At 44.7% G+C, this 26985-nt stretch overlaps 1 protein-coding gene across 1 annotated transcript in view; it reads left to right on the plus strand.

The window, feature by feature from the left end:
* Positions 1-26985, plus strand: part of LOC115569299 (fibroblast growth factor receptor-like 1) — a 78150-nt gene that overhangs the window by 12754 nt on the left and 38411 nt on the right. Inside the window, exon 3 of the mRNA XM_030397330.1 lies at positions 16774-17046. Coding sequence (XP_030253190.1) covers positions 16774-17046 — 273 coding nt within the window. The remainder of the gene's footprint in view (positions 1-16773; positions 17047-26985) is intronic.

Genomic DNA, 26985 nt, shown 5'->3' on the forward strand with positions numbered 1-26985 from the left:
CTCTGTTGTGCTGGCACCGTTATCACACGGGGACACAACGGGCCTATTCTTCTACACGTAATTAACAAAGGTACTTACGGGCCGCTTTCTGGGATTTAACTGTTGTGTTGTCAGAGCTTTAGAGGAGGCGGCGAGGTGGAGGAGGTGGTGGAGCGGAAAGCTCCCACATCAGCAGGCGAGGTGGAGGTTTACGCTGATGTATTTAATGAGTTAAATATAAGATTTAAAGGTCGGTTTACACTGTCTGCATGTAGACAGTAAAGGGCATGTTTTTAGTTTTGTGACATTGCAGTTCTCAGAGAGTCGACCGGGTTCTGTGGTTTATAGTCAGTGAACAGTAGTTGAAATAGTTCCACCTACAAATGCTCAAACAGTTTTTGGCTAAAATGCTGGAATCTGTGTTGCGAGTGCAAAATTCTTTGTACTGATCCAATTACACGTGATTTATTTATTAGAAACTGGATTTTTGCTACTTCTAAGCAGCGTTTGCACACCAGATCCATACAGGGTTAGCAGTATACAGTTCTTAAAACAATGAATAGCACATGGGTTGTTCGATGCACTGCTATCGGATCAGTACTCAAGTATCAGATTCATATCAGGAAGGAAAATGTATGGTAGCATGTAATAATGTACCAATAAAACTCTTTTAAAGGCTCATTTATGCTCAACATTAGATTTGCGTACAGATTCTTTTTGTCAGAACTTAAAACTTATGGATATGGACCAGCAGAACAGTACCAGCAGGCCAAGCTTCTGGGGGAAGATATGACGGGTATTAAACACTTTGGATGGCGGGAGGGAAAAATGGAGGTCGGTTGGAGACCAGTCGGACTCTGAGCGGCGCCCTCTAGTGGCCGTATCGCTTTGCATCCATGCCAACGTGAAGAACTCAGTGAGGTGTGTGGGCTGTGAGGGGAGGGAGCGTAAACGGGCCTGAAAAGGTTCTGCTCAGCTTATTGTGTACTCTCACTTGTCCCTACACATCCAGCGCTCACCTGCACAGGTGTTTTCACTTAATCCCCCCGATCAGACCTGAGCTGTGTGGGCGTGAACACACTGTTCCTGTTCAACATCTCACTTAATCTCCTGATGGGTTTGTTGTCACCTGTCCAGGCGGGATAATTAACAACTGTTAAAACCTCATCAGCACGTTGAGTTTGATCAAATTTAATTAACAGGAGTCGTTTTAAACACCCGTGTGCTGAATTTCTACGTCTTCTGTTGATAAATTTTTACGTTGCCGCTCAGGTTTTATTGGATCGACATGTTGGATCTTTTTTCCAGCGCTTGGTAGCTGCAGCCTGGAGAGGAGCGTGATGGAGGAGGTGGTTCTGCGTGTTCTCCCCTGTAAATATGACACACACACACGTCTTTACAGAGACAAGAACAAGACATGGAGAAAACATGAGAGAGGCAGACGGAGAGATTAGTCCACACTGACAGATACAAGTGACACGATGACTGATTGAATTCAGGTGGAATTGCCTGTTGGTTGCGTGTGTGTGTGTGTGTGTGTGTGTGTGTGTGTGTGTGTGTGTGTGTGTTTGACAGTGAGTGTCTCGTATCAGTCAACACTGTCCAGGCTCTGTTCAGGCTCAACCCGTGAGTCACTGCACAGCTCCAGTACCAGAACACACAGTTCAACTTTAACTCTGTAAAAGGACTTTTTCTACAAGTGGATATTCTTCTTCTCTGGTGAATCACAGCCTGAATTTAGCCGACTTTATTTTCTTTTTAATCTGAACTGGGCATTGTTCGACAATTGTTCGTGTTGAAATGAGGCACTTTAAACAAGTTCTGTAGCTCGCCAACGTCAACAAATCAAAGAAAATTGCAAAAGTGAGAACATTTATTTTTTGCTGCTCTCTCAAGCGGCCAAAAATCAGGCACCATTACCCAAAACTGAGTGATTATCAGGTCCTGAACCTCTGTGACAGCAGCATGTTCGCCTTCAGACATTAGTAAGACAAACAAAACTTTATTTTCAGCGTTATGCAGCGTTTGGTCTGAAATGCTCCACAACATACTTTCAGCTTTGCTAAAGGTGAAGTGAAAACTGAGCATGTAAACTTTAAAATCTTCTCCATCACCATCTTCAGCTCAACTCCGACGTTGAAAGCGGAGGTGCTTTGGATTTTGAACACTGTTGCTAAACATTTTGGCAACGGATTTGGATGTAAAAAGTTTGTTATTTTTGAAAGTGATTCTGGGACCACACTTTTCTTTACTTTTTCGTCCTAAATTTAGTTCAAAATGGTCTTAAAAAGTCTTAAATTTGACGTGTTCAAACCTGCAGAAACTCTGTTCATACACTGAACTTTTCTGTCTGTGCCATGAAAAGATTTAACAGAAGAGTTGTGGTTTATTTTCCTCAACTGGGCTTCTGTGAAGGCTCTCACTCACCTACCTGTACTTTCTGTCAGGTGACATTAAAAGAAACAGACTCCATGTTGTTCACTGGTCCGTTCATGATGCCCGTCTGCAGGTTCAAATCTCATGTTGGCTGGAAAAAATTAATTTTAGTTTCATTTTCATCATCTGACTGTTTCTGCTTGTCATTCTTCAGTTTTCACTGCTTTTAAGACTTTAGAAGATATTTAGATGTCAGTCAGCATTGTGATCAGAACAATTGAGATACAGGTTGAACACACACACACAGACACACACACACACACACACACACACACACACACACACACCTTATCCCATCTCTCTCACACACACGGCAGGCTGAGATGAGACAGTGACCTGAGCTGAACAAATGGACTTAGTCACGGCTGAGGATTGGTGTGGAATGTGGGAGGGGGGCACGAGTGTGTGTGTGTGTGTGTGTGTGTGTGTGTGTGTGTGTGTGTGTGTGTGTGTGTGTGTGTGTGTGTGTGTGTGTTATGTGCATGCTTGGAATTTCTGACTCTCCACCCAGTGAACCAGAAAACACACAGGTGGAGAAGGTGGAGGAAATGCAGAATGAAGAAATTTCTGTTTTGTCGTTTTGGAGTCAAGTTCTTAATTCACTTCTTCTCTCTCGTGTTTAAATTATTTTAGTTTAGTTTAGTTTTTATTTTTTTCTACCTGTGAAGCTCTTTGTTAGCTCCGTGCTGAGACATAAATGTGCTTGACACTGTTGATAGAGATGTAATACGCAGAAAGGACGAGTTAAACCTCTGTTTCTACGTCATAAACGAAGGAAAACAGAGTCAGAAGGAGCAGAAATCAAAGCTGAGGAGAGATAGAAGACTTCACACTGTGCAAAATTGTGATTTTTCACATTTTTTCTCCACATTTCATAGATTAGATAATCAGTCGATTGATTGTGAATGTAATCTGCAGATTGACCGATAATGAAATGATCATTAGCTGCAGCCACGGTCTGTTATTGTGGCTTCAGGGTCACCTACTGGAATACAATCATGTTATATCTAATCTATTATTTAACCAGCCGGATCCACCTGCTGAGGTGTTTACAAAACCTGTGTGTGTGTGTGTGTGCGTGTGTGTGTGTGTGTGTGTGTGTGTGTGTGTGTGTGTCGCCATATTACTCCGTCTCCTTCTTTATGTGTGTTGTGTCAATATGAAAGTCTCCTTTACAACAAATATTCACCTCTTTATCACTAAAGTGGACTATAGCAGGTGGTGGTACTGTGTGTGTGTGTGTGTATATATGTGTGTGTGTGTGTGCTTGTGTGGGTGTGTGCTTGTGTGTGTGTGGGTGTGTGTTATCACTGCTGTTAATGAGTAACAGTGTCTGCCTCCAAAATGCTGATAAAAGTCAGGTCGAGGACACCGGTTTACTCCACACACACACACACACACACACACACACACACACACACACACACACTCACTCACTCACTCACTCACTCACTCACTCACTCACACACACACACACACACACACACACACACACACACACACACACACACACACACACACTTCAGAGTGTTAACTATTTCTTATCTCGCTCCGACTCTTTCTTGCCTTATCTGGAGGCACGAGGCGACTCTGCAGACACACACACACACACATCCAGCCGATGTATTTACGACGACCGCTCTTGTTTGTGACCGTCGTTGTCGACCGTGAAGTGTTTGACCGTTCTTTGGTTCAGAGTGTCGCTGCTCAGTCGCGTCCGCTGCTCAGACTGTAAGCTGACAGGGACAGAATAAGTAAATCGACCCGACCTCGGATTCCTCACATACGACCGCGACACCTGCCGCTGCTGGACTTTTTTTGGGAGAGACTTCTGCAGCCTAACGAGCGTTTTGTTTAGACGTGACTGGTGAAGGTGAAGCTGTTCACAAGTCCGAATTTACCCCACGTGTAAAAATACATTTTAAAAAAGGTCAAATGAATAATTGATCCATCGATTAGTAGTTACTGACCGTCCTCTGATTCCAGCTGCTTAAATGTGGATATTTGATTTACTCTCTAAGACAGGAAAAGCTTGTGGGCAGAATTTGAAAGACCGAACAAACTGATTGATTAATTAACACAGAAGTAGACGGTTTAATCAGCAATTTAGCTGCAGCCACTCTCCCGTCTGAAGCTGCTCTTGAGGTGTATTTTCACCATTTTCAGTCATAATAGGAACCAAACAACTATTGAAAAGCTGCAGCTCTGTTTGTTTTATAGTTTAAGGCTCATACATGACAAGGAATAGTTGTTTTTTATATCTTTTCTGTTTTCAGTCGGGTTATTTCCACATTATTAGTATCTGTGATTTTTCTGTTAGATAGAAATAGAAATAGATAGAAATGCCTGATTGGCAATGTGTAATAATTAACAGCCTGAAAACACTGAATACTCACCTTGATTTATAACAATCGGTCGACCTGTGATATTTTACTTCTTCTTTAATGCAGCTGTCTGAAACTTGCAGACGTCTTGATTCTGTAGCTGCTCGTTTATCTTGTGAAGCTTCTAGACTTTTCTTACCGAGTCCATATTTTCGGAGAAATATTTAATGTTTAAACGTCGGTGATTCACGATAAAGGTACGCTCAGTGTACGGTCATCCTCGTCGGTAACTGGCTCTGGATCGGAGCGTCTGTGAAACTCAGTCCTCAGCCTCCATCCATCACCAGCCATGAATGATGCACATATAAACACACTTAGCTGGAATAGTACTTATCGCCTTCGACCTACTTTCAGCCCCAGCTAGCTTGCTTACTCTTCGTATTTCCACTTTTCTTTCCTCGACTTTCTTTCTCCCTTTACTGAAGGAGATCGTCCAATTTCACCTGGATGCTCACATCTTTCCCAAAATGATTTATTATCTCACCAGAGTCACATAACAGCCTGCAGGAATGATTCCTTCTCTGCTTAAAGTGAAGTAATCAAGCAGTGCTGTCTTTATTTCTGTGTGTAACATCCGGTGTATAAATAATAGTGTACAAACAGATCTCACAGAGTCACTGTGTCGTCACAGCAGACAGGTTTTAACAGTTCCTGCCTGCAGGGCGTTGATGGACCGTTGAGGACGTCTTTGACTCTGTCAGTCTTTTTGTCTAAAACGTGATACGAGATTACAGAAAGCAAAGTACATTCTGTTACGTTATTTTATCCAAGGTAGTCATTAGAATGTCAGCTTCTTGTCCAGTCTGCAGTTTACCTGTAAATCCTGTGATGTGAGCAGGTGGTTGTTTGTGTGGATTAAGTCGGGCGTCTCTATCCCTTCCTGACTCCGTCGCCTCACTTAAGTGTGTCTCTTTCCTGCTGTCTCTCTTTTCCCTCGCTGTACTTTCCTCACTTTCCTTAATCTGCATTTACAGAAAGCACCCACACTCACACATGTGCACACTGTGCATGATGTGGTTTCTGTAAAGCCGTTTATAAGCTTCAGAAGAATGTTCCTGGTTCAAGCTGCCCTCAGGTTCCTGATGGTTTGCAGAACTTTATGTTCTCTGTCTTGGTTTTTCCTCAAAAGCCGAGTTTTCCCGTGTTCTGTATCCTCCGTCTCACCTGTAGGAGATGAAGCTGCTGCAGTGTTTATTCTGGGACTTTAGAGTGTGATACTCAAATTGCAGGAGCTCGATTTGTGAATAAAACGAGCCACAACATTTGTTATAAAAGAAGGGACGCTCACATACAACTCACGTTCTCACTTCAGCATCATTCCCTGGTTTGTCAGCAAGATTGCGACAAAGCTACTGAACTTGTCCCAGAATATATCCCAATAACCTTTGGTGCCGTTCTGGATAAAGGCACGGATCCAGGAGAGGATGAACCTTTTTGTTAATTTCAGAATGATGCATTGATCTGAAAAAGATCTGACGTATTTGAGTGGCTGGTATCAATGAATGAGTACAATTCGATGTGGATTCTGTCGTCTCTCTAAGCTGTCCTGTCCAATAAAGCAATGAAATGGCTAAAAAATAATAAAAACACAATATGATTTTGTTGTCATGTCGGGTTAGTATCCAATAAGGATTCTTTGATCAATATGTCATGTTTAAAAAGACTGAATTTACGCATCACTAAACCAAAAAAAAGGCATTTTATTCTCTTTTCTCATAAGAGGTTTCAGTCATGAGTAATGAGGCCGACTTCAGACCAGAACATTCAGTAATAAATATGAAATTGTTCTTTTATAATTAGCCACACGTTAGCAATAAATCACACAAAGGTAGCAACGAGTCTCGACATTTTGTTTCCCACAGTTGCATAAACGCACGGCGAGATTTTCCGAGTAGTGAATTGTTCCCGTAATTGCACCGTTTCCTTTTTCCCCTCTGTTAGTTAAATTAATCGTTTTCATAAATCTTCTGTATACATTTGAGAAGCGCTGTGTCATGAAACATAATTCATACTGTGTGTTTTTTTTCTTTAGTCCAGCGTTTCAGACCGAACAGATTTACGACTCGTGCCAAGTTTAAGCCCGACAGGAAGCCGCCTGTGGTAGATTTTGCACCTTACCCCGCTGGCTTCAGAACATTAACATGAAACTCAAACACTGGTCTTTGTTTTTGGAAGGAAGTGCACGACTATATGGCAATTTAATATAATTTCTGCGCTTTCGTGTCGTGGCCAGTTTCTTTAAATGTGTGAAGTTTTCTAAATGAGGTTCGGAGGAAATCGTTGAGCCTAAAGCAACTTGTTTGGTGGGTTTTACTTCCTAAATAGCCGCGTTTGTTCTTTTACTTTCACCTGATTGTGGGAACTTTGTTCTCCCGTGAAAAGCAAACAGGTGCAGCAGCCAGCAGAGAAGAAAGGTGGAACAGAATAACCATTAATTAGAAAACGCTTCAGTGAAAGGAGCGGGGAGAGAAAGAGCGAAGACGGAGAAAAAAGGAGGGAAAACGTGAGAGCAAGAAGAAATCGCACTTCGAGGAAAAGGTTAGATTATTATCAGGCAATAAAACATCTGATACAAACAAATGAGAAAAGGATCACAGGTGGTTTTTACACCTTTATGTGTGTGTGTGCTCTCAGGTGGCAGAAACAGCCACTCAGCAGATTCCTCACACTTTTCTCTGGCCGCTGTGTGTTTTTCTTCCTCTGAATGTGTGTGTGAGACAAGTGTAAGCCTTTGGTTTTGAGTGTGTGTCATGTAGCCCCTCGAGCGACGTCGGTGCGTCCTCCCCCGGCCTCGGGCTCGCTGTTAGCTGTCAGGACGGAGCAACAAGCAGCAGTTGACCTGTTGTTGGGGTGGAAACGAGAAAGTGTGTAGAAGACAAGTTAATGTTCACCCGTCAGTCTGCGTGTTGTAGCTCCAGGACAAAAGGAAAAACTCTAGTTCAGTCTGTAAAAAAAAAAAGCAGAACGTTTGTGTTACACAACCAGCAATCCAACTGGTCATAATCAATTTACAGAGCATTGATATGATAACAGGATCCGTGCTTATAAAGAAAAAGTCAGATACAGAAACAACATCGGGGGAGGATTTACAGGGTTTCACCGAAAAGCGCTGCGTAAACAACGGACTTACGGCTAACGGAGGTAATTTGAGCAGAGCACACACACACACACATGCACGCACACACACACACACACACACACACACACACACTCTCAATGAAGCTGATTGCGAAAGGATAAACTGTGAGCTTAGTTGAAATTACAGGAGAGAAAGAAAGAGGTAAATGTTACTTTTATATCTGATCCGATAATAATGATGACCTCTTGTGGACCCATGGCTCAGCATGCACACACACACACACACATACTGTACACACACACACACACACACACCTCTACCTTGCGCAGTACATCAACGCTGAGTCCTGCTGTTAAGTGCACTCCATCAAAAGCATTCCTCGGCTCTCCCCTCTCGCTGCAGTCTCGCTTCTCTGCCAACAACAACGTTGTGTTGGACTCTGCAGACCCATCTGACTCTTAAGACCGGTGGAACGTCGAGGGCATTAAAACCCGGCTCTCCATCCAAAGCACAGAGAGTAATCCCGTCTGTCACACGGCGCCAAAATATGCAACGCAGAAGAAATACTAAAAAGCAGGTAATTTTTCAGCACCTAGACGAACGTTCAGATGCCGCGGCTGCTTTCATGAAACCTCGGTTGTGTTCTTGTTTCTCCTGCAAATCCTTCTTTGTCACCTTTTTTTTTTCACCGGTGGAAACATCTGTGGAAGGCATCTGTGACTCTGATTGGAACAAACAACACTGTGACTGTGCTCAGATAGAAGTTGGCAGCGATCTTTGAAAATTCAAAGAAGTATGTCGAGCAGAGAACCAAAGAAAACACACTCGACTGCGTTATATCTGCTAATGTTAGCGTGGGAAAATGCAAAAAAGCTTTGCGAGTTGTATTTGTAGGTTAAAGCAAGAAAAAATGAGTCCCGCTGCAGTTGAGCGATATCGACGGGACAAATCTGAGAGAACCGAGCCACACTGGACCACGGTGAACCGGATCTGCTGAGGCTAGAATGAGCTGGACGCTGACACACGAGTCGGGTCCGGAGATTCTGAAACTGTGAGACGTGAGCTGAATGAATCCCACTCTGAGTCATAAACTAGTCATCCGTGATACTAATTACCAAATAAATCAGGATTCAGTTGAGTCTGACTCATTTTTCATTCGATTGATTGAAAGAAAACAGTTCTGAGAAGATAGTTCAAGCTCAGTCACGACTGCATTCGATGACTCAGCCTTTCCCGACTCTCAGATTTTATTCAGGGCCTTTTTTTGTTGTGATTTGAGTTTTAATGTTTTCAGAAGTTTCCACGCTGCTCTGTGGGTGTGACCGTCGCCGCTCGCTCTCCGAACACTGCTTCGTGTCGCGGTGGATCGGTCTGCTCGTGCAGACTTTCCAAATGTTATCGTCCTGATTAGATACGATTCATTCCGTCTCGTTCGCAGCTACACAATTTACAACACGAAGTCAAATTGGCTTCAGAGCCCGGCACTGATCCTGGCGACCTGGTTTCCCTCCCTGTTCTAAATCTTTTTTTTGCAAAGCCAAGCTAACTGTCTTCAGGCTCCAGCTTCATATCGAACAGACTGATGTGATTTATCCCAAAAATGTCGAACCGCTCCATTAACGGGACTTCAGCCATGTACTTGCAGTTGTTTTGGGAGTAACCGGTCAGAGAACAGACTGTATGATCTGATTCCTGCTCCGCGTTATTTGGCCTTCAGGCTCCGTCCTCGCGGAGGATGTGCAGCTCCGTGGGAGCGATGGAGAGGGAGGTTTTGAGTCGGACAAACAATCTTCAAGGTGCTTTAGATTGTCGTGCGGAGCCAGTTGAAGGTGAGGGAGCACCGTAAGGCCCAAAATGGACTAAACAGACCTTCAGTTTTCTTTTTGCAGATGCACAAAGACGGAGGTTTAGACTCAGAGATGCACAAAGACACACAGACGGTCATTAACGTAACTTAACTACAATATTTGCAGGAGTTTTCTTCCTTTTAGCGGCACGTATTTGTTAAAGAATGACGCACACACACACAGTTTGTGTCTCGTGAAAGAGGAGAATAGTTTTTTTGCTCGCTTCAGTTTCACCCCTGGAGACAGATTTAAAAAGACTTCACGTCGGTCATGGGCCGAGGAGGAGGAGGAGGAGGAGGAGGAGGAGGCTGCTGGTGTGTGTTCCCTTCATCAGGGAGAGATGTAGGAGAGGTTAACTGTCGAAAGTTGAGAGGTTCAGGCAGAGGTCCTGCTCCTGTGATCCTCTGGGGAAGAAACGGGGGGAAGGAGACCAGTAAATCACACACGGGAGGGAAAAAAGAGCGAGATACGGCATCGAACGGAGAGGACGGTGTGAATGAGAGTGATGAAAGAGAAAAGAGAGAGCGGGGAGTAAGAGAGGGAAATAAAGGAGAGGGAGAGGAAACGAGCACTGACAGGGAGAAAGAGAGAGGACGGGAGGAGGTAGAGAGGGGAGGCAAGGGGTTAAGGGTAAGGAGGAGAGAGAGAGAGAGAGAGGGGTAGCAGGGGAGTGGTGAGAGGTCAGGGGAATGAGATTTCAATCTGCTGGAGAGAGGAAGAAATAAATACGGAGGGAGAAAAAACAGGAACGTAAAAAGGGAGAGAGAGAGAGTGGAGTGAAAGTGGGACGACAGAAAGAGCAACAGAATGAGAAAAGAGAAAGAAGTAGATGTTTGGAAAGCGAGGAAGCTATCGGGCCCCTGATGAGAAAGCCATACAGCTGGACGGACACATTCCCCCGGCCAGGAGCGAGGAGGAGGAGGAGGAGGAGGAGGAGGAGGAAGAGGAGGAGGAAGAAGAGAGGCTCCTGTGAATACCTCTGCGTGACTAATGTCTTTTTCACACATTTCACCTCCATCCATCCATCATTGTGTCCACCTCCTGCTCTCCTGGTGAAACAACAGCACGTCGTGACAGCAAATACTAAGAGACTACTGTTACTGTGCTGCTTTTATACGAGCAGCTGGACTTCACATTCATCTCCTACATCTACAGATACAGAAGAAATCAAGATTTGTGTATTGTTTTTATGTATTGTCACTGCCGACCAATGACGTGTAGCGATGAAAACAAAGGAGGAGACAGAGAACGACATCTGTAAACATCTGCAGGGAAAGAAGAAAACTTACACAAGTATTATACCAAAATACAATTAATGATTCATTGCAGCTCTGCAGTAAAATCTTATAACCTAAATAAAGACTGACGAAGCTACAGGACTGGAACGACCCCTGAAGCTCTCACGAGGCGCTCAGGAGGCCGAGTGGCTCGTCTGTTAACGGCAGCGCTTGCAGTCTGACCCCGATCTCGTCCCGTCCACATGTGGAAATGTACTCGATAGAGCCGTAATGGTTTGGAGCATTAGTGCCAGCGTACGCAGCAGCAGCAGGCAGAAGACATGGTATGTAGATTAATGCACGTAATCGTGTGGAGCCAAAGTTCGAATGGAAACTTTTACTCCCACGCTGTTAGCAGCCGCATTTTGTTAACATGTGAACACGCTTACGTACATTTGACAGCCGCTCCTCCCCCACGATGTGAAATTAAACGTATCCTTGAGGATTCGACAGAGGTGGGTTGCGCTAATTTAAAGGGATATCCCGGTGTAAGTTTAATCCATGGTCTAAATCACCGTGAAACTGTGTTAGACTCCTTCTCCAGAGATCAAGTTAGCAGACCGCTAATTTACGGAGTTTTATCAACCTCAGAAACGACCGCACGACAACAATACACTGCAGTAAATGGATCCAAATATAAACCGCCACCAAAAAGCCACAAATAATGCTCAGAACAGCACCAAACTTCAGCAACAGTACAAATAGGGTCTCAGCACATAGTCCGGGGCATCTAACCTCCGCTAGCTTAGCTGGATTTCTACTGAAAAGCTGACTAAATTTACCACTCTTCTGCAGCAGCTTCCTGTTGACGGGAAGTCCCGACGAGTCGATTACCGAGTGCAGTAGAGTTCCGCGGCTCATGGATGAAAATGTATGATTATGACTCCATGGAAAAGCAATCAAAGTTCATATGTGTCTTACCTGCCAGTTTATAACAGTTATTATCGAGAGTGGACAGGGAAAAGAACAGAATTGAGCATTTCTAACCGCACTCGATAATCGTTGCGTCGGGACTTCTCCGACCCGGAAGCTGATGGAGGAGAGTTGAAATCTGTTTTTAGCTTCACAATAGAAATCCAGCTAAGCTAGCGGAGGTTAGATGCCCCGGACTATGTGCTGAGACCCTATTTGTACTGTTGCTGAAGTTTGGTGCTGTTCTGAGCATTATTTGTGGCTTTTTGGTGGCGGTTTATATTTGGATCCATTTACTGCAGTGTATTGTTGTCGTGCGGTCGTTTCTGAGGTTGATAAAACTCCGTAAATTAGCGGTCTGCTAACTTGATCTCTCGAGAGGGAGTCTAACACAGTTTCACGGTGATTTAGACCATGGATTAAACTTACACTGGAATATCTCTTTAAGCACGGCTCCTAAAGAGGTTTATGAACCGAACTCCAAGCATCTGCTTCAACTGTGCACCACAATATGTTTATCTGGGTTTTAACTCTACCATTATCTACTAGAACTGGCTGTTCTTCCAGTGTCGGCACATCCTGACTTCAAAGCTGACACGAAAACACGAGTTTGGGTCTGAACGGGGGGAGTAAAGCTCCCCATATGTGGTACCTGGCACCGGGCTGTGTTACCTACCTGTGATAAGAAAGCATCAGATAAAGAGGGGCAGTTACACCTTTACATTTGAGGTGTTTACATGCGTTTCTGAGCTTTTATCACAGCGTATGCATTGTTGTTGATAAGCTTCTATCAGGCACATTGTTCAGATCAGACCTCCCTGTCTTCCAGCGCAGGACGCGACCTGCAGGAGGCTGTTTTCATACAGTCGCCTTTTGTTGTCTTTGTTTGCTGTCGTGTGTTTTACAGCGCTATATTTGGAGGCTATTGTTTCAACCCAGAAGGAGTGATGAGAAGTGGAGCAAGAGATGCACTCAACCTTGTAAACTCCTTCACTCCTCCTTCTCTCCATCTCGCTCCATCTTCCTGTTTGTGTTTCTTTGTTCTTCGGCCACATTTCTCCTCGTAGACTTTACTCCCTTAAATTCCAGCCTTTTATTTCCTTCCTCTCTTTCTCCCGCTCCTCCTCACCCCTATTTGTTCTCCCCATCACTCCTCTAATTTCCTCCCATCCTTCCCATCGGTCAGTCAGCTCGCTATTTCTTCACCTCCCTCTGTTTTTCCAGTGTGCGGTTTCACAGCAGACCGGCTACCGAGCGAGGTCGAGGTCACGGCTGATTTTAAGTCTCGACACGACATCTCACTTCACATTAGCTCGGCTTTGCGATCGCTCCCCGGGAATCTATTGTTGTCTGTGTTCAAATGTCAGCGTGAACTTCTTAAAGGTTAAATACTTTGCCTTTAAATACCATATATGGTGTTTTTCTTTGCTGAAAAACAAGCCGTGAGTGGCTCCGACGTGGAGACGGGGACGCGTCAGGAGAGCGTTATGAGAGGTCATCGTAACCTCGGCGTTGAACCTGTTGACAGGCCCGCTTCTCTCAAATGCCTCCATCACTCAGCACGCCTGATCGCTGCTGTGTGGCTGCAGCCTCTCAGACTGAAACCACACAGTCTGCACAGAGCAGTCATCTGGTGATGGACACACCCAGCACCCAGTGAGAAGTCAGGGATCAGTGCGAACATTTAATATCTGAAGTAGGGTTGTGCATCTCTCCCTCATAAGATGATTCGATACGCATCTAGAAACATGGCCAACGATACGATTCAGGGACGATACATTTTAGATACGGAACGATATGGTGCGATTCGATACGATGCAGTCTGATGTAGACATTCATTTTCCATTATGAATTAACTGTGAGGTCGTCAGTCCTTCACAATAAAACAGGCTATAGATGCCGTGATGACTTTGGACCTCGCCGAGTTGCGGCTGGAAACTCTTTAATATCCGTGTTGTTGTCTTGTGTGTTCTTGCTTGTGCTAGCTGTAACGTTACTGACGTTAGCATCCACAGTTTTCAGAGTATATCTCTTTAAGCACGGCTCCTAAAGAGGTTTATGAACCGAACTCCAAGCATCTGCTTCAACTGTGCACCACAATATGTTTATCTGGGTTTTAACTCTACCATTATCTACTAGAACTGGCTGTTCTTCCAGTGTCGGCACATCCTGACTTCAAAGCTGACACGAAAACACGAGTTTGGGTCTGAACGGGGGGAGTAAAGCTCCCCATATGTGGTACCTGGCACCGGGCTGTGTTACCTACCTGTGATAAGAAAGCATCAGATAAAGAGGGGCAGTTACACCTTTACATTTGAGGTGTTTACATGCGTTTCTGAGCTTTTATCACAGCGTATGCATTGTTGTTGATAAGCTTCTATCAGGCACATTGTTCAGATCAGACCTCCCTGTCTTCCAGCGCAGGACGCGACCTGCAGGAGGCTGTTTTCATACAGTCGCCTTTTGTTGTCTTTGTTTGCTGTCGTGTGTTTTACAGCGCTATATTTGGAGGCTATTGTTTCAACCCAGAAGGAGTGATGAGAAGTGGAGCAAGAGATGCACTCAACCTTGTAAACTCCTTCACTCCTCCTTCTCTCCATCTCGCTCCATCTTCCTGTTTGTGTTTCTTTGTTCTTCGGCCACATTTCTCCTCGTAGACTTTACTCCCTTAAATTCCAGCCTTTTATTTCCTTCCTCTCTTTCTCCCGCTCCTCCTCACCCCTATTTGTTCTCCCCATCACTCCTCTAATTTCCTCCCATCCTTCCCATCGGTCAGTCAGCTCGCTATTTCTTCACCTCCCTCTGTTTTTCCAGTGTGCGGTTTCACAGCAGACCGGCTACCGAGCGAGGTCGAGGTCACGGCTGATTTTAAGTCTCGACACGACATCTCACTTCACATTAGCTCGGCTTTGCGATCGCTCCCCGGGAATCTATTGTTGTCTGTGTTCAAATGTCAGCGTGAACTTCTTAAAGGTTAAATACTTTGCCTTTAAATACCATATATGGTGTTTTTCTTTGCTGAAAAACAAGCCGTGAGTGGCTCCGACGTGGAGACGGGGACGCGTCAGGAGAGCGTTATGAGAGGTCATCGTAACCTCGGCGTTGAACCTGTTGACAGGCCCGCTTCTCTCAAATGCCTCCATCACTCAGCACGCCTGATCGCTGCTGTGTGGCTGCAGCCTCTCAGACTGAAACCACACAGTCTGCACAGAGCAGTCATCTGGTGATGGACACACCCAGCACCCAGTGAGAAGTCAGGGATCAGTGCGAACATTTAATATCTGAAGTAGGGTTGTGCATCTCTCCCTCATAAGATGATTCGATACGCATCTAGAAACATGGCCAACGATACGATTCAGGGACGATACATTTTAGATACGGAACGATATGGTGCGATTCGATACGATGCAGTCTGATGTAGACATTCATTTTCCATTATGAATTAACTGTGAGGTCGTCAGTCCTTCACAATAAAACAGGCTATAGATGCCGTGATGACTTTGGACCTCGCCGAGTTGCGGCTGGAAACTCTTTAATATCCGTGTTGTTGTCTTGTGTGTTCTTGCTTGTGCTAGCTGTAACGTTACTGACGTTAGCATCCACAGTTTTCAGAGTTTTCAGATTTGCTGTGCTACTGCTGTACTTAATAGCTGTTCAACAGACCTTACATACGGCCAGACTTTTGTCCAAATGTCCCTCCTTCTCATAAAATCCAAATCTCTTCCAAACTTTAGATTTCAGATTAGCTGGTGCATTGTAAACAGTGTCGGAGTTGTCGGACACGTTGTTGTTGTTGTTGTTTTTCCCTCGGATACACTAACGTTACTCTCACTAGAATCTCACGTTAAACTTTAACCCTTTACGTGTGTTGCGTAAAGAGACGCTCTGCAGAATTAGCAGCAAAGCTTCCGTCAACTGATACATAACGAACTAATCGGGCCATCGACCCGTAAATGGTCATTTTATATCGATACAGAGGTCCACGTAGTCGCATCTTTAACGTAAAAAAACGGTTACCGAATCGTATCAGTTGATCTTTACATCTAAATAATAACAGAAATGTCATCGCACTGTTTTTTCATGTAGTAAAAATTGCATTCAGTCGTTGTCAGGTTGCAGCTTCTCCAAAAATGATTGATAAGAAATTAAGTCCTTTGTCACCTTCAGCTGGATGCAAACTGGTTGCTACAATCAAACATTGAGTATTGTTGTTGCTCTTCTTCTTCTTGGGTTTTTTTTTCTTCTTTTTTTGTCAGATTGCTGATAAAATAATTCCTTTTTTGAAATGATCTCCTTCGATGCAGCCGCCTCTCTGTGTCTGCTGTCACTCTGTGGTAATAGCTCGTCAGCACAGGAGTAAAGAGTCCAATATTTTCTTCTAAAAAAACAGAGGAAATGATGTATAAGTAACAGAGAAGGGTCCTCAGAACTGGACTCGAGTACCACGGTTGAGTGAATTGTACTCAATTTCTGTAGATTTCACTCTGATATATATTTTTTCCAGATATTGGTCATCTGAGGATTTCTATTTCTGATGCTTCGATGGCTCACAGTCCTTAGAAGGAAGACGCTGATTCTCTGCCAAACTGGGTCAGAATGACCTATTAAGGCAAAGATGTGAATTGTTTGCACACCAGCAGCAGCTTTTCTCTGATTTCACTCCAACTCAGTGAGAAAAAAAAATGGATTTGCTGCTGCTGGAGACTAAAAAGCTTGTGTGAAGTTTCATCAGTTGCCTGATTATTCACCGACCTGTTATCTGATCTGCTTCTGAAGGTGTCGAGTGAAAAAACTTCTGAAAATATCACGCTAAGTATTTCAAAATAACAGCTCTCCTCTTCCTCTCTCTCTACATTAAGGTCCGCCCAGGGTGTCGGAGCGCGTGGCCCACCGGCAGAGCGTCCGTCTGGGGCGCACCATGAAGCTGCCCTGCCCGGTGGAGGGCGACCCGCCGCCGCTCATCATGTGGACCAAAGACAACCGCAACATCCACAGCGGCTGGACCCGGTTCAGGGTTCTACAGCACGCCCTGCGCATTAAAGAGGTGGAGACCGAGGACGCCGGGACCTACATCTGCAAGGCCACCAACGGCTTCGGCAGCGTGAACGTCAACTACACGCTCATCATCATCGGTGAGTACGAGCGGAGAAGAAGAGTTCCTCCTCAGTTTGCACTCGTCTGCTGTCACACCGTCTCTTTTTCATCACGCATCATTTTACAGTCGTTATTTATCTTCTGTCGCTTCCATCGACTCTGTTGTGTGAGTTGCTAGGATATAATTAGCGGGTTAATCTGGCGGAGCCGTTACACAGTAATCAACCCGTCAGACAATGAAGGACTCTGACTGTGTGTGCGACCACAGTTGTTGTTCTTGTGTGTTCCTGTGTGAACATAATTGAGATTGTTAAAGAACATGCTTTTGTTTTCCCCCCCCCGGCTGTACTTGTGTGTGCGACATTGCGTCAGTGTAGTTTTGGAATCTGTGTCTCAGGTTTGATGTTGATAAAAGACTCATTGTTGTTGAGCCGTGATCATAATGATTTTCCAATTTTGTATCGAGAATGCTGAGTCGGTTGTCAGGCTGTGTGTGTGTGTGTGTGTGTGTGTGTGTGTGTGTGTGTGTGTGTGTTTTATCAGTTGTACAAACTGTGTTGTCTGTAGCCTGAAGACTCAAATGAAGGTGTGTGTCTTTCTATACTAGGACTGAAATATCTGTCCATGTAAACAAAATACCTGGAGGGAAGACTGGTGTGTGTGTGTGTGTGTGTGTGTGTGTGTGTGTGTGTGTGTGCGCGCGTGCGTGTGTGTCAGGTTCCAGCTATCCACAGAATCTGTCTGAAGCATCTCTCTCCGCCTCGCGTCAGCACTTCAAAGACGGGCTGGAGTGAAGCGCTCTGATACAGATATCACCAGCCGATACTCGTCTGTGTTTTAATGGTTGTAGATTAATACATCACCGGGTTTTGAACGGTCAGACAAGATTTTTTTTTTTTTTATGAGTAATATTTTATTGGGATTTTTGAATATCACACATTACAAGTACACATGTGGAAAATGTTGGTTACGAAACAATATTGAAACAAATAACTATATTATACAATGCATACACTCCAGGAAAAGGAAGAAAACAACACCAACAAAAAAGCGAGACAAGAACAATCTAACAGAGGATAAAACAGGACAGCAACACAGTAAAGGTCAGACAAGATTTTTACAGCGCGGTCGGAGTCTTAAAAGTGGCTCGTTTATGATTTGTGACGTGAGACAAACTAACAAACAGAAGTTACAAAATGTCTTTATTAGTTTCTTCTTGCAGTCGCAGCAATATCTAAAATATACATAGATGTTATTGTCACACACTCACGATCACATTTCTGATTCTGTAAAAGTTTGCATTTTAATTTCAGCGTCAGGAATATGATTTTTTATCCTGTTATATCCAATAAATGAACGTTAAAATAATATTAGGTGATTATCGGTATGTGATCCGGAGCTGTATCGGTCTTGACCTGAACTTCAAAGCGGAGCTGGCACACAGAGGGCAGCAGGGTGGAGGAGGGTGGAGGAGGGTGGAGGGTGCAGCAGCTGCTGCTGAGGTCATCCAGGCAGACAGCTGCTGCCTCTCTCTCTCTCTCTCTCCTTGGTTCACTCGCTCGCTCTCATTCACTGTCCCTTTTATTCAGTTTCACATATGCACACACTCACATGCTTCAGAGACAATGGACCGGCCGAACCCCCCGCAAGCAAATCAGGAGTTTGTCATTTAAGTTCGCCTCAGCGGCCGCAGAGGAGCGAAACTTTGTGTTCTTCTTCTTTGACAAAAGAACCTGAAAATACCTCCAGTCATGTCACCCCGATCTGCACACATGCAGTATATTTAAAGGTGGAACTGTTGGGTGTTTTTATGAGCCTCCAACAATATCGTGTAGTTCACTGTTGTACTAAACTGTTCCGGCAGGTTTAATCGTATCACACAGTCTCTGTGTTGCCTGTGAAGTTTGTCCAATATACATTTTTCTGAGATCTTTTAGAAGTTCATCGTCCTTCTACTCAACTTTTTGGCCAACGTCCTCAAAGTTTACTGGGGAGAAACATGCTGAGGACGATGATCTGAGTCGACTGAAAAACAGTTGCTAAAAAAATTTGACATCAGATTGTCACCCACTGTTTCTAAGATGGAGAATAAACTGTAGAAGTTGATATAGAAGTACTTAGAGATCAAGAACCATAAAGTGCTTCATGGTTCACTTAATTAAATTTGTTAAAACATTTACAGAGTAACAGATCTTTTACATATGATCACATGATGAAGAACTGGAACATCAGCATGTCGTCTGTATCAGCCTGAATTAAAGGCTTAAATAAAAAGCTTTAAAAAGAAATGTTACTGGTGATATGACGAGCCAAAAACACACAATTATGACCCAACATTTTTCCCAGTGTAAGTTTACATCTTGAAAAGCTTTGTGACAACAAGAGAAGGAATAATAATAATAACAATATGTTAATTCCACTTCAGGGGAGACTTGATGCTCTGAACCGTTAGCTGGTAGTATTTACACGTATGTGCAGGTCGCTGTCGGAGGGCACAGACGGAGCGGATATAATCAAAAGTCCAATAACCTGCATGGTGACACTTTGTGCTGCAGCGGGTTAACCTTCAGTGACGACCCGTCCTGTAACCGGAGCCGGGAGTCATGTCACAGCACCTCCTTAGAGACGCCGTCAGCGTGGAGGGCGGTGTTTTCATAGCTGGAACAATCTGCATACTGAACGATGTCTGAAGCGCGGAGAGGAGCGATGGACGCTGTGACGCTCAGGACTTTTTCAAACTCAAGTTTAGTCTTCTGTGCTCTCCTCCCCCTCTTCCTCCTCCCCCTCTTCCTCCTCTTCCTCCTCCCCCTCTTCCTCCTCCTCCTCCTCTCCCTCTTCCTCCTCCTCCTCCTCTCCGGTTTAATCTCCTGTGTGGTCCCGCCGTAATTATCCTCCGACCGCTCCGTCTCACAGTAATGAGCCCACACCTGTGTCTTATTGTGTTTCCCTCTCCATTTCTAACCCAAAGTATCTTTCACACCTTTTTCCTATTAGCGCTCAATCTCAGCCCTCGTCCCTCCTCCTCCTCCCTCAGTCAGCCGGCTCATTTTTCCTCCGACCGCGACTTAATTTGCACCAATATTTTCACAGTTTCCTTTCTCTTTTCCCGGACGTTTTACCGTTTGATTACTGTAGAACATCCACTGCACGGCCGCCCCGGTGGCTGGAAGTGATGGAGAGGCTTTTTTTTTTTTTGTGAAGGCAGGCTTTTGTTGGCGGGTAAATTAGAAGATTCTTTGGAGTGTTTGTTCTTTCATTGTGTGTAGGTTGGCAAATGTTTTCAGAGTAAACAGCCTGTGTGAATGTGTGTGTGTGTGTGCTTGTTTATCTGAGGAGTGGTGCATGTGTGTGTACGTATGCGTTGGTGTGCACAGATTTATGGGACCACCAGTAAAGTGAAACTGAGAAAGACATTTTTTTTTTTTTTGGTTTCTGCTCCACAAACCTGTCGGTGTCCTTCAAACGCCGACTGCCAGGAGATCTCTGCCTCTCTTTTTTTAATCTCCCGTCTTTTCCTCCGCTCTCCGTCTTTGTACGAAGCTCTGAGATTGAGCTTGTTTCTCTCTCCTCCTCCAGAAGAGAAGAATGATATAAAATTTATAGTTCGAACCAGATGTGATGACAAAGGGAGCGTGTCTGGAGTTGGGGAGCCGTGCGTAAGAAGGAAGGAAGGAAGTTTGGTTTGGACTTGTGTGCGCGTGTGTGTGCTGGGGTGTGTTTTTCAGCGAATGTCGGAATACAGTTTTTGTGTTTTTTATGTTAATCAGCACACTTTTTGTCTGAGTGAGTGTGTGTGTGTGTGTGTGTGTGTGTGTTGCATGCATGTCCGTTCATGAGTTTAGATTTGTGCTGATTGAGCAGCTCAGCCGTAGCAGCTGACATCTGGACATAATCGGCAGAACAAAGACGGGCAGAGAAAGAGATGCACTCAAACACGTTTCAATAAACACCGTTTGTACGTGATTTATGTTGATCGAGCGGCAGATACATGGAGACTGTTGAAACCTGAAAAATGGAAGCACGAGATGAAATTTGACAAATGAAACAGGACTTGAAAGAGGATTGTTTTAGAAATGTATGATTCACTGAAGGGTCGTTTTACGTCGATTAGCTTGATTGTGGGAACATTTTTCTACAAATGAAAGTTGCAGACGTGCTTTGAATATTGGTTTCCAACCACTGAGCCTCTTTTCAGATGGTCTACATTAATAATTCAGTCTTCATTATTTATACACATAGATTAGGCTCCAAATTACACATAAAAGACATAATTTAATCTAGGATATAGTGTTAAATTGTCTTTGGTGCTCCGTGACCATCACCAGGATGAAGGATGTCGATTCCTACACTCTTCTAACAGGGTGTCAGATTCTCCGTCTCTCATCTCTCGAGGATTTAATAAAAAAAGTTTCCTTCCAGGGTTTTTTGTTGTATCTCTGTGTAACATTCAGCACCAACAGCTCATAAACTTCCATTTTTCCAAGCGGACAGCGGCTTTTCACATTTCTAAACTCAACTAAAATATATAATCACCTCATACAGACCGACATCCTCACATCACACCGCCTTCATTCAGAGACAAATTCAGAAAAGTCACTTCCGTCTCCTACGTGTTTTTCACACCGAGCATCCCGTCCTCTTAAATCACCTCCCCGCCACCAGGTGAATTCTCTCTCCATTTAAACCGTGTTGCATGTGCGAGACTGCAGCTGTCCTCCGGCCAACAAATCGAACACATCAGATCAGGTTCCCGACCGACTTCATCTCCGTATCCCTCAGTTCCTCCGTCCTGATTCCTCCTCTGTGTGCTCGAGCTCTCAAGTTTCCTCATTTTTAATTGAGATATCTGGTGCCTCGTCTGGAGAGGATGTAGAGGTGGCCAAGGTTTGCAGCCTAATTAGTATGAGTCATACACACATACAGAGAAATGTGCGTGTGTGTGTGTGTGTGTGTGTGTGTGTGATTGCAAAGTGCATAAAAACAATCTCATATGACTCTCTTGTTTCACACACACTCTCACCCACCTACTTGCAAACACACCAGGGCAGCTGTGCCTGTGTGTGTGTGTGTGTGTGTGTGTGTGTTGTGGATTCCTCTGCTCAGGTTACACTCGCAGCACTTTTCTTACTAATGGCAGAAGAATGCTCTGAGCGAGTGAGCGCGGCGCTGCAGCCCGCTGGTTTGCAGGAGCCGCTCGCTCGGTCGGGCGGTGTTGGGTTGAGGGTTCGAGGCCTCACAGGAGATGTTTTGGGGGGTCCCGATCATGATTTACAGAACATGAAAAAGATGTTATTTCTAAAAACGGAGCCCAGAAATCATGGTGTGGTTTAGCCTCCCTACATTTGAACCATATTGTTGCATTTACTGGCCCAGAATCCATTTCTGTTTCTGGCTTCGCTTCGCTCTGAGTGAGTTTGGCAGTGCAGACGAGCAGTTCCCAAACTCTTCTTCTGCTCCAGTACTTGCTATTTCTGACTTCTGTAGGTTTTCTAATGCAGTTATTCGAGTGTTCATATCCATTGAAAAGCGACACAAACTTTGTGTTATATAGTTGTTGTTGTTGTTGTTGTTGTTGTCTTTAGGGCTGCCCAATAAATCGTATTTTCATCATCACCGCGATATGAACATGTGCGATAAACACATCTGCCTGACACACCATGAATAAGAAAAATCATGTTGTTTTCATGCGCCATGAACATGCCAACATTTAGCCTATCAGCCCTGGATACAAGGGCCAATCAGATGAAGCCCCAGCTAGCCGTTAGCTAGCCTGACAAAATTAATTGGCATCAGTTTGGTGGTGATTGCCAGGTTATGATGGCTGAGGGAGAGAAAAGCCATGAGAATGTGGTGGACGGAGACCTTCTGCTATATGGACGTATTCTGGATTCAGGAGAGACGACGTGTTACAAACACTTGTTGCAACTTCTAGAGGAAACACAACCTCCATCACCAGCTGCAGTGCAACCATTAAGACCCACACCAACAACTCAAAACTAAACATCAGCCTTCATTAAATGTATAGTTAATAATATGCAAACTTCAATATTTGTTTATCTATTGCAAGTTATATCGCACATCGCAGATTTTCCTCATATCGTGCACGCCTCGTTGTCTTCCCACCTCATAACCCTTCCAACAAACCTGAAGAAATCGAGTTAAAGGTGCGTTTTATGAAAGGTTGTGTTGCTACGATTGACACAAAACACAGGATGGATCATCAGAGAGGAGAGAGAGGAAGGCGGCAAAGTACCCGAAAGTCTTAGGGCGTTTTCACACCTGCCTTGTTTAGTTCGGTTGAATCGAACCCTGGAGCGTTTACCCCCTTGGTGCACTTCGTTTTGGAAGGTGTGAACACATCAATCGCACTCGGGTGCGGACCAAAACAACCGGACCGAGAATATAGTAGAAGAGGTGGTCTCGGTCCGGTTCCAAACAAACTCTGGTACAGTTCGTTTGTGGTGAGAACATGATCCAAACTCGATCCGACACAACTGCAGGAAGCATCAGTGCTTAACCCTAAATTTCCACTGGATACGTGTCCGCTGCGTTACGGCCCGATCAGGTGTTTTGCTCCGCCATCCGCCGTCTGGTAACCCCCGGTTGCGTTTTGAGTCGGACACGGCGCAGTACGGTAGGCAGCTGGCGTCTCGAGGCCAAGGTGTTTCCGCGATAATCACATGGTCACTCGCGACCGCAGTTATAGGTCTGTGTGCTGGTGTAAACAGTCCGTGTTTTATTTTGAAAAGTAACCGGATGTCATATTGTTGTTGTTGTTTCAGTGCTTGACTTCCTGTCTGCTTGGTGCTAAATTCAACTGAATTGCTGCCTCGTTTTCAAAATTTAGACCAATTAGAGAGCAGTTTCCTTGCGCATCACACATTTTGGTCCAGTTGTCACCCAGTAAATGTACTTAAGGACCAAAATTACAGAATGAAAGTATGTTATGTAAAGTGAAAGTAAACGCACGTATTGGATCAGATATTCAGCATTTTTATGTTATTTTAAAAAATGCTCCACTTTAGCCACTGATGCAGTGAAGTAACTAGTAACTAACTCGATCAAATACATGTAACGGACTAAAAACAAAACAGAAGGATCGATTTGTTGCAGAAAGATCCGAGCAGGTTGAGAGAGGTGTCACGTCACGCTGCTGTGCATCAGATCCGCTCGTTCATGTCGGTCCTGTTCTGACAACACGCCGCCCTCACAGCGAGGTAGACAAAGCTGCTCCTCCGGAAATCAGGGTGGCACTGCGGAGCGGAGAAGATGTAAACATGCTGGTGTGTGTCTCTCCGCTCATGTGGGGGGATTGTGTAGTTACAGATGGGGAGAAAGACCGGAGTCGTCTTTCAAAAGCTGCTCAGCCGCCTTGTTTGTCCGAGTCCAAATCGAGACGAACACGCAGATGCACGAAGAGATAAAGTATAAATGCTGTATCTCTACACACAAGACGAGACAGGAGAGGAGAAGGTAACCTTGTTTTTCCATGCACAAACACACACACACACACACACACACACGCCACAGACAGATGTGAACAAAATACAGATGCACACACACACACACACACACAGGATCACACACTCCTCAGGGGCCCTGGCCTCCATTTCACGGCTGTCTGTCCCACATCCTCTCGTTCTGCCTCGTTTCACTTCCAGCAAAGAGACGGAAAGAAGATGGACAGGGCACGGAGAGAGAAAAGAATAAAGCTGCTGTGTGTTTTTTTGTTTTTCTTTTTCCTGGCTTCAGTCTGAAGACGTCAACGAGCCTGAAGAAGACAAAAAAAAGATAAAAATATGGACGGATTTTGGGAAATCCGTGTCCTGACAGGTTGAGATGTCACGCCTGAATCCAAAAAACACTGTCGGGATCAAGAGCGGTGAATCTGAAGCTGAGGAAGCTAAGAGCAAAGAAAGGAAACAGTGTGTGTTATCTCCACTCTGATCGATCGATGGGACTGTGGATCCGTAGGGACGAGTGAGACGAGTCTGTTGCTGTGTCTCAGTTCAGGTTCTGCATCCTTTGAAGGCCAATGACGTCACAACGCCGCGCGAAGTCCCAGTCTGAAGACTCCTCCAGATGCTCCTTCTTTTCCCTGTTTTTGGAGGACGCACCGCTGCAATCCTTCGTGGTCTCACATATCCCAAGATTCTTTGCGCACCCGAAAAAGAAGAAAGAAAGAGACAAAATGGCGACATCGCATGGCGTAGATCAAAAAACTCTCTTCCTGTTTGATGAAGTTCAGGATGGACGGACACAGCGAGGACCAGCTCCTCCTCTTTTTGTCTTGGTTACCACGGTGACAGATGACAAGTCCCATCCGACCTAATATATGATCAGTTGAGCCTTTAAAAGAGAAACGACGATGACCCCAGTGCTTTTTTTTTAATCTGAAAACTTTAGAGATTCTTAAGTCGACGCATGGAAACCGCTGCATGCTGCCGCCTCGCGCTCTCTCCTCACTGGGAACAATCGAAAAAAGATGCTGTCGCTGAAAAAACATGATGTGTACAAAGTCCCTGAGTCTGTTAGGAGCTCAAATCCAAAACATGGAGAAATGACCCGATATTATGGACGTCAGTGAAAACAAATGTTAACAGAAAGAGATTTGTGTAAAATAAATGATAAGGACTGGTGTCACGATTCTGGAATCCTGATCGTCAGAATTCAACACTTGGATCTGGAAACTGTGGTGAAACATTGACACGACATTGAGGGACATGTGATGTATTTTTAAGAAAAGAAAAATATAACATGCAGTGAACCATTCTAGATATTCAGTGTAGATACTTCAACCTTCAGGTTTCTACACCAGAACTCTCTTTTCTCACACCGGGTCACTTTCTTTCACTTTGTCAGTTCTTGTCGTCTGTTTCACCTCCTTCAACTCTTTCTCCTCCTCCTCCTCCTCCTCCTCCTCCTCCGGCCGATAGAAGATGTCTTTCCTCTGCAGCGTCTTTCAGCTCCTCATTCTTCCTCCTTCTGTTTGCCTTCATGCTCCGTTTACACTTGTGTATGTGTGTGTGTGTGTGTGTGTGTGTGTGAGAGAGTATGGCTTCCATCTACTGATTACACGCCAAGCCGAGCTCTCTGAGACCCCTAATGGGTCTTAAATACCCTCCGCTAGCTTTAACTTGGATTCTCCGCGCTGGATGCCATCTGTCAGTCAGCGGGCCTCTTTTCCTCAAGGACTGAGCAGTGAGTCACGGTGAAGTCCACCCTAAAACACAAGTTATATATCTATTATTTTAAAGAGTTTGATCACTATTATCTGCAACTGAGGCTTCACATCTCTTCAGTTAGCTTCCTGAGTTTGATTCGTTCTCTCTCAGGTGTGAGTGGAAACATCTGTACGTCAGTCTTTGGTTGGAACAAGATGTCGTCCACTTCTTTCCCTCCACATACACATATTTGTGCGTTGTGTTTTAGGGTGGAATGTTCCTTTTTAATTCAATCTTCCAGCTGTTCTCCAAGTGCGAGGCGAATGTGTTTTCTCTCTGGGTTTCCACAGCAACTCTTCCACAGCTAATACGAGGTGTAACTTTACGTCTGCGTGTGTGTTTTGGCACAGCGAACGCAGAACGCGAGCATCGAATGTAGCAGGATTCAACGCGGGTCGTTTGGTGCGTTACTGACAGTGTGAAGGACGCGCTGTGAAACTGAATATTTGAGGATGTGTGCCACTTTAAAGTAGCGCAGCTCCTCAGTTTGTTTAATGTAATTAAGACCAAACGTCTCGGTGTGAGTCCAACAGAAACAGAAGACGGGAGGGAGGAGAGGGAGGGAGGGAGAGAGGGGGAGGCATGAGCGTGAGGAGAACTTGTGGGCGAACATGAGGGAAAGTGTGCAGGAGGCCGAGCTGATCATTGATGACCAGAATATTTATTTTATTCAGTTCAAATGTGGCGGACTGAAATGTTCCGATAACACCCGAGCATCGTAAACTCCACTGCACTGAGAGCTGGATTCACATT

Source organism: Sparus aurata, chromosome 18, assembly GCF_900880675.1.
Source record: "Sparus aurata chromosome 18, fSpaAur1.1, whole genome shotgun sequence".
NCBI lineage: Eukaryota > Metazoa > Chordata > Actinopteri > Spariformes > Sparidae > Sparus > Sparus aurata.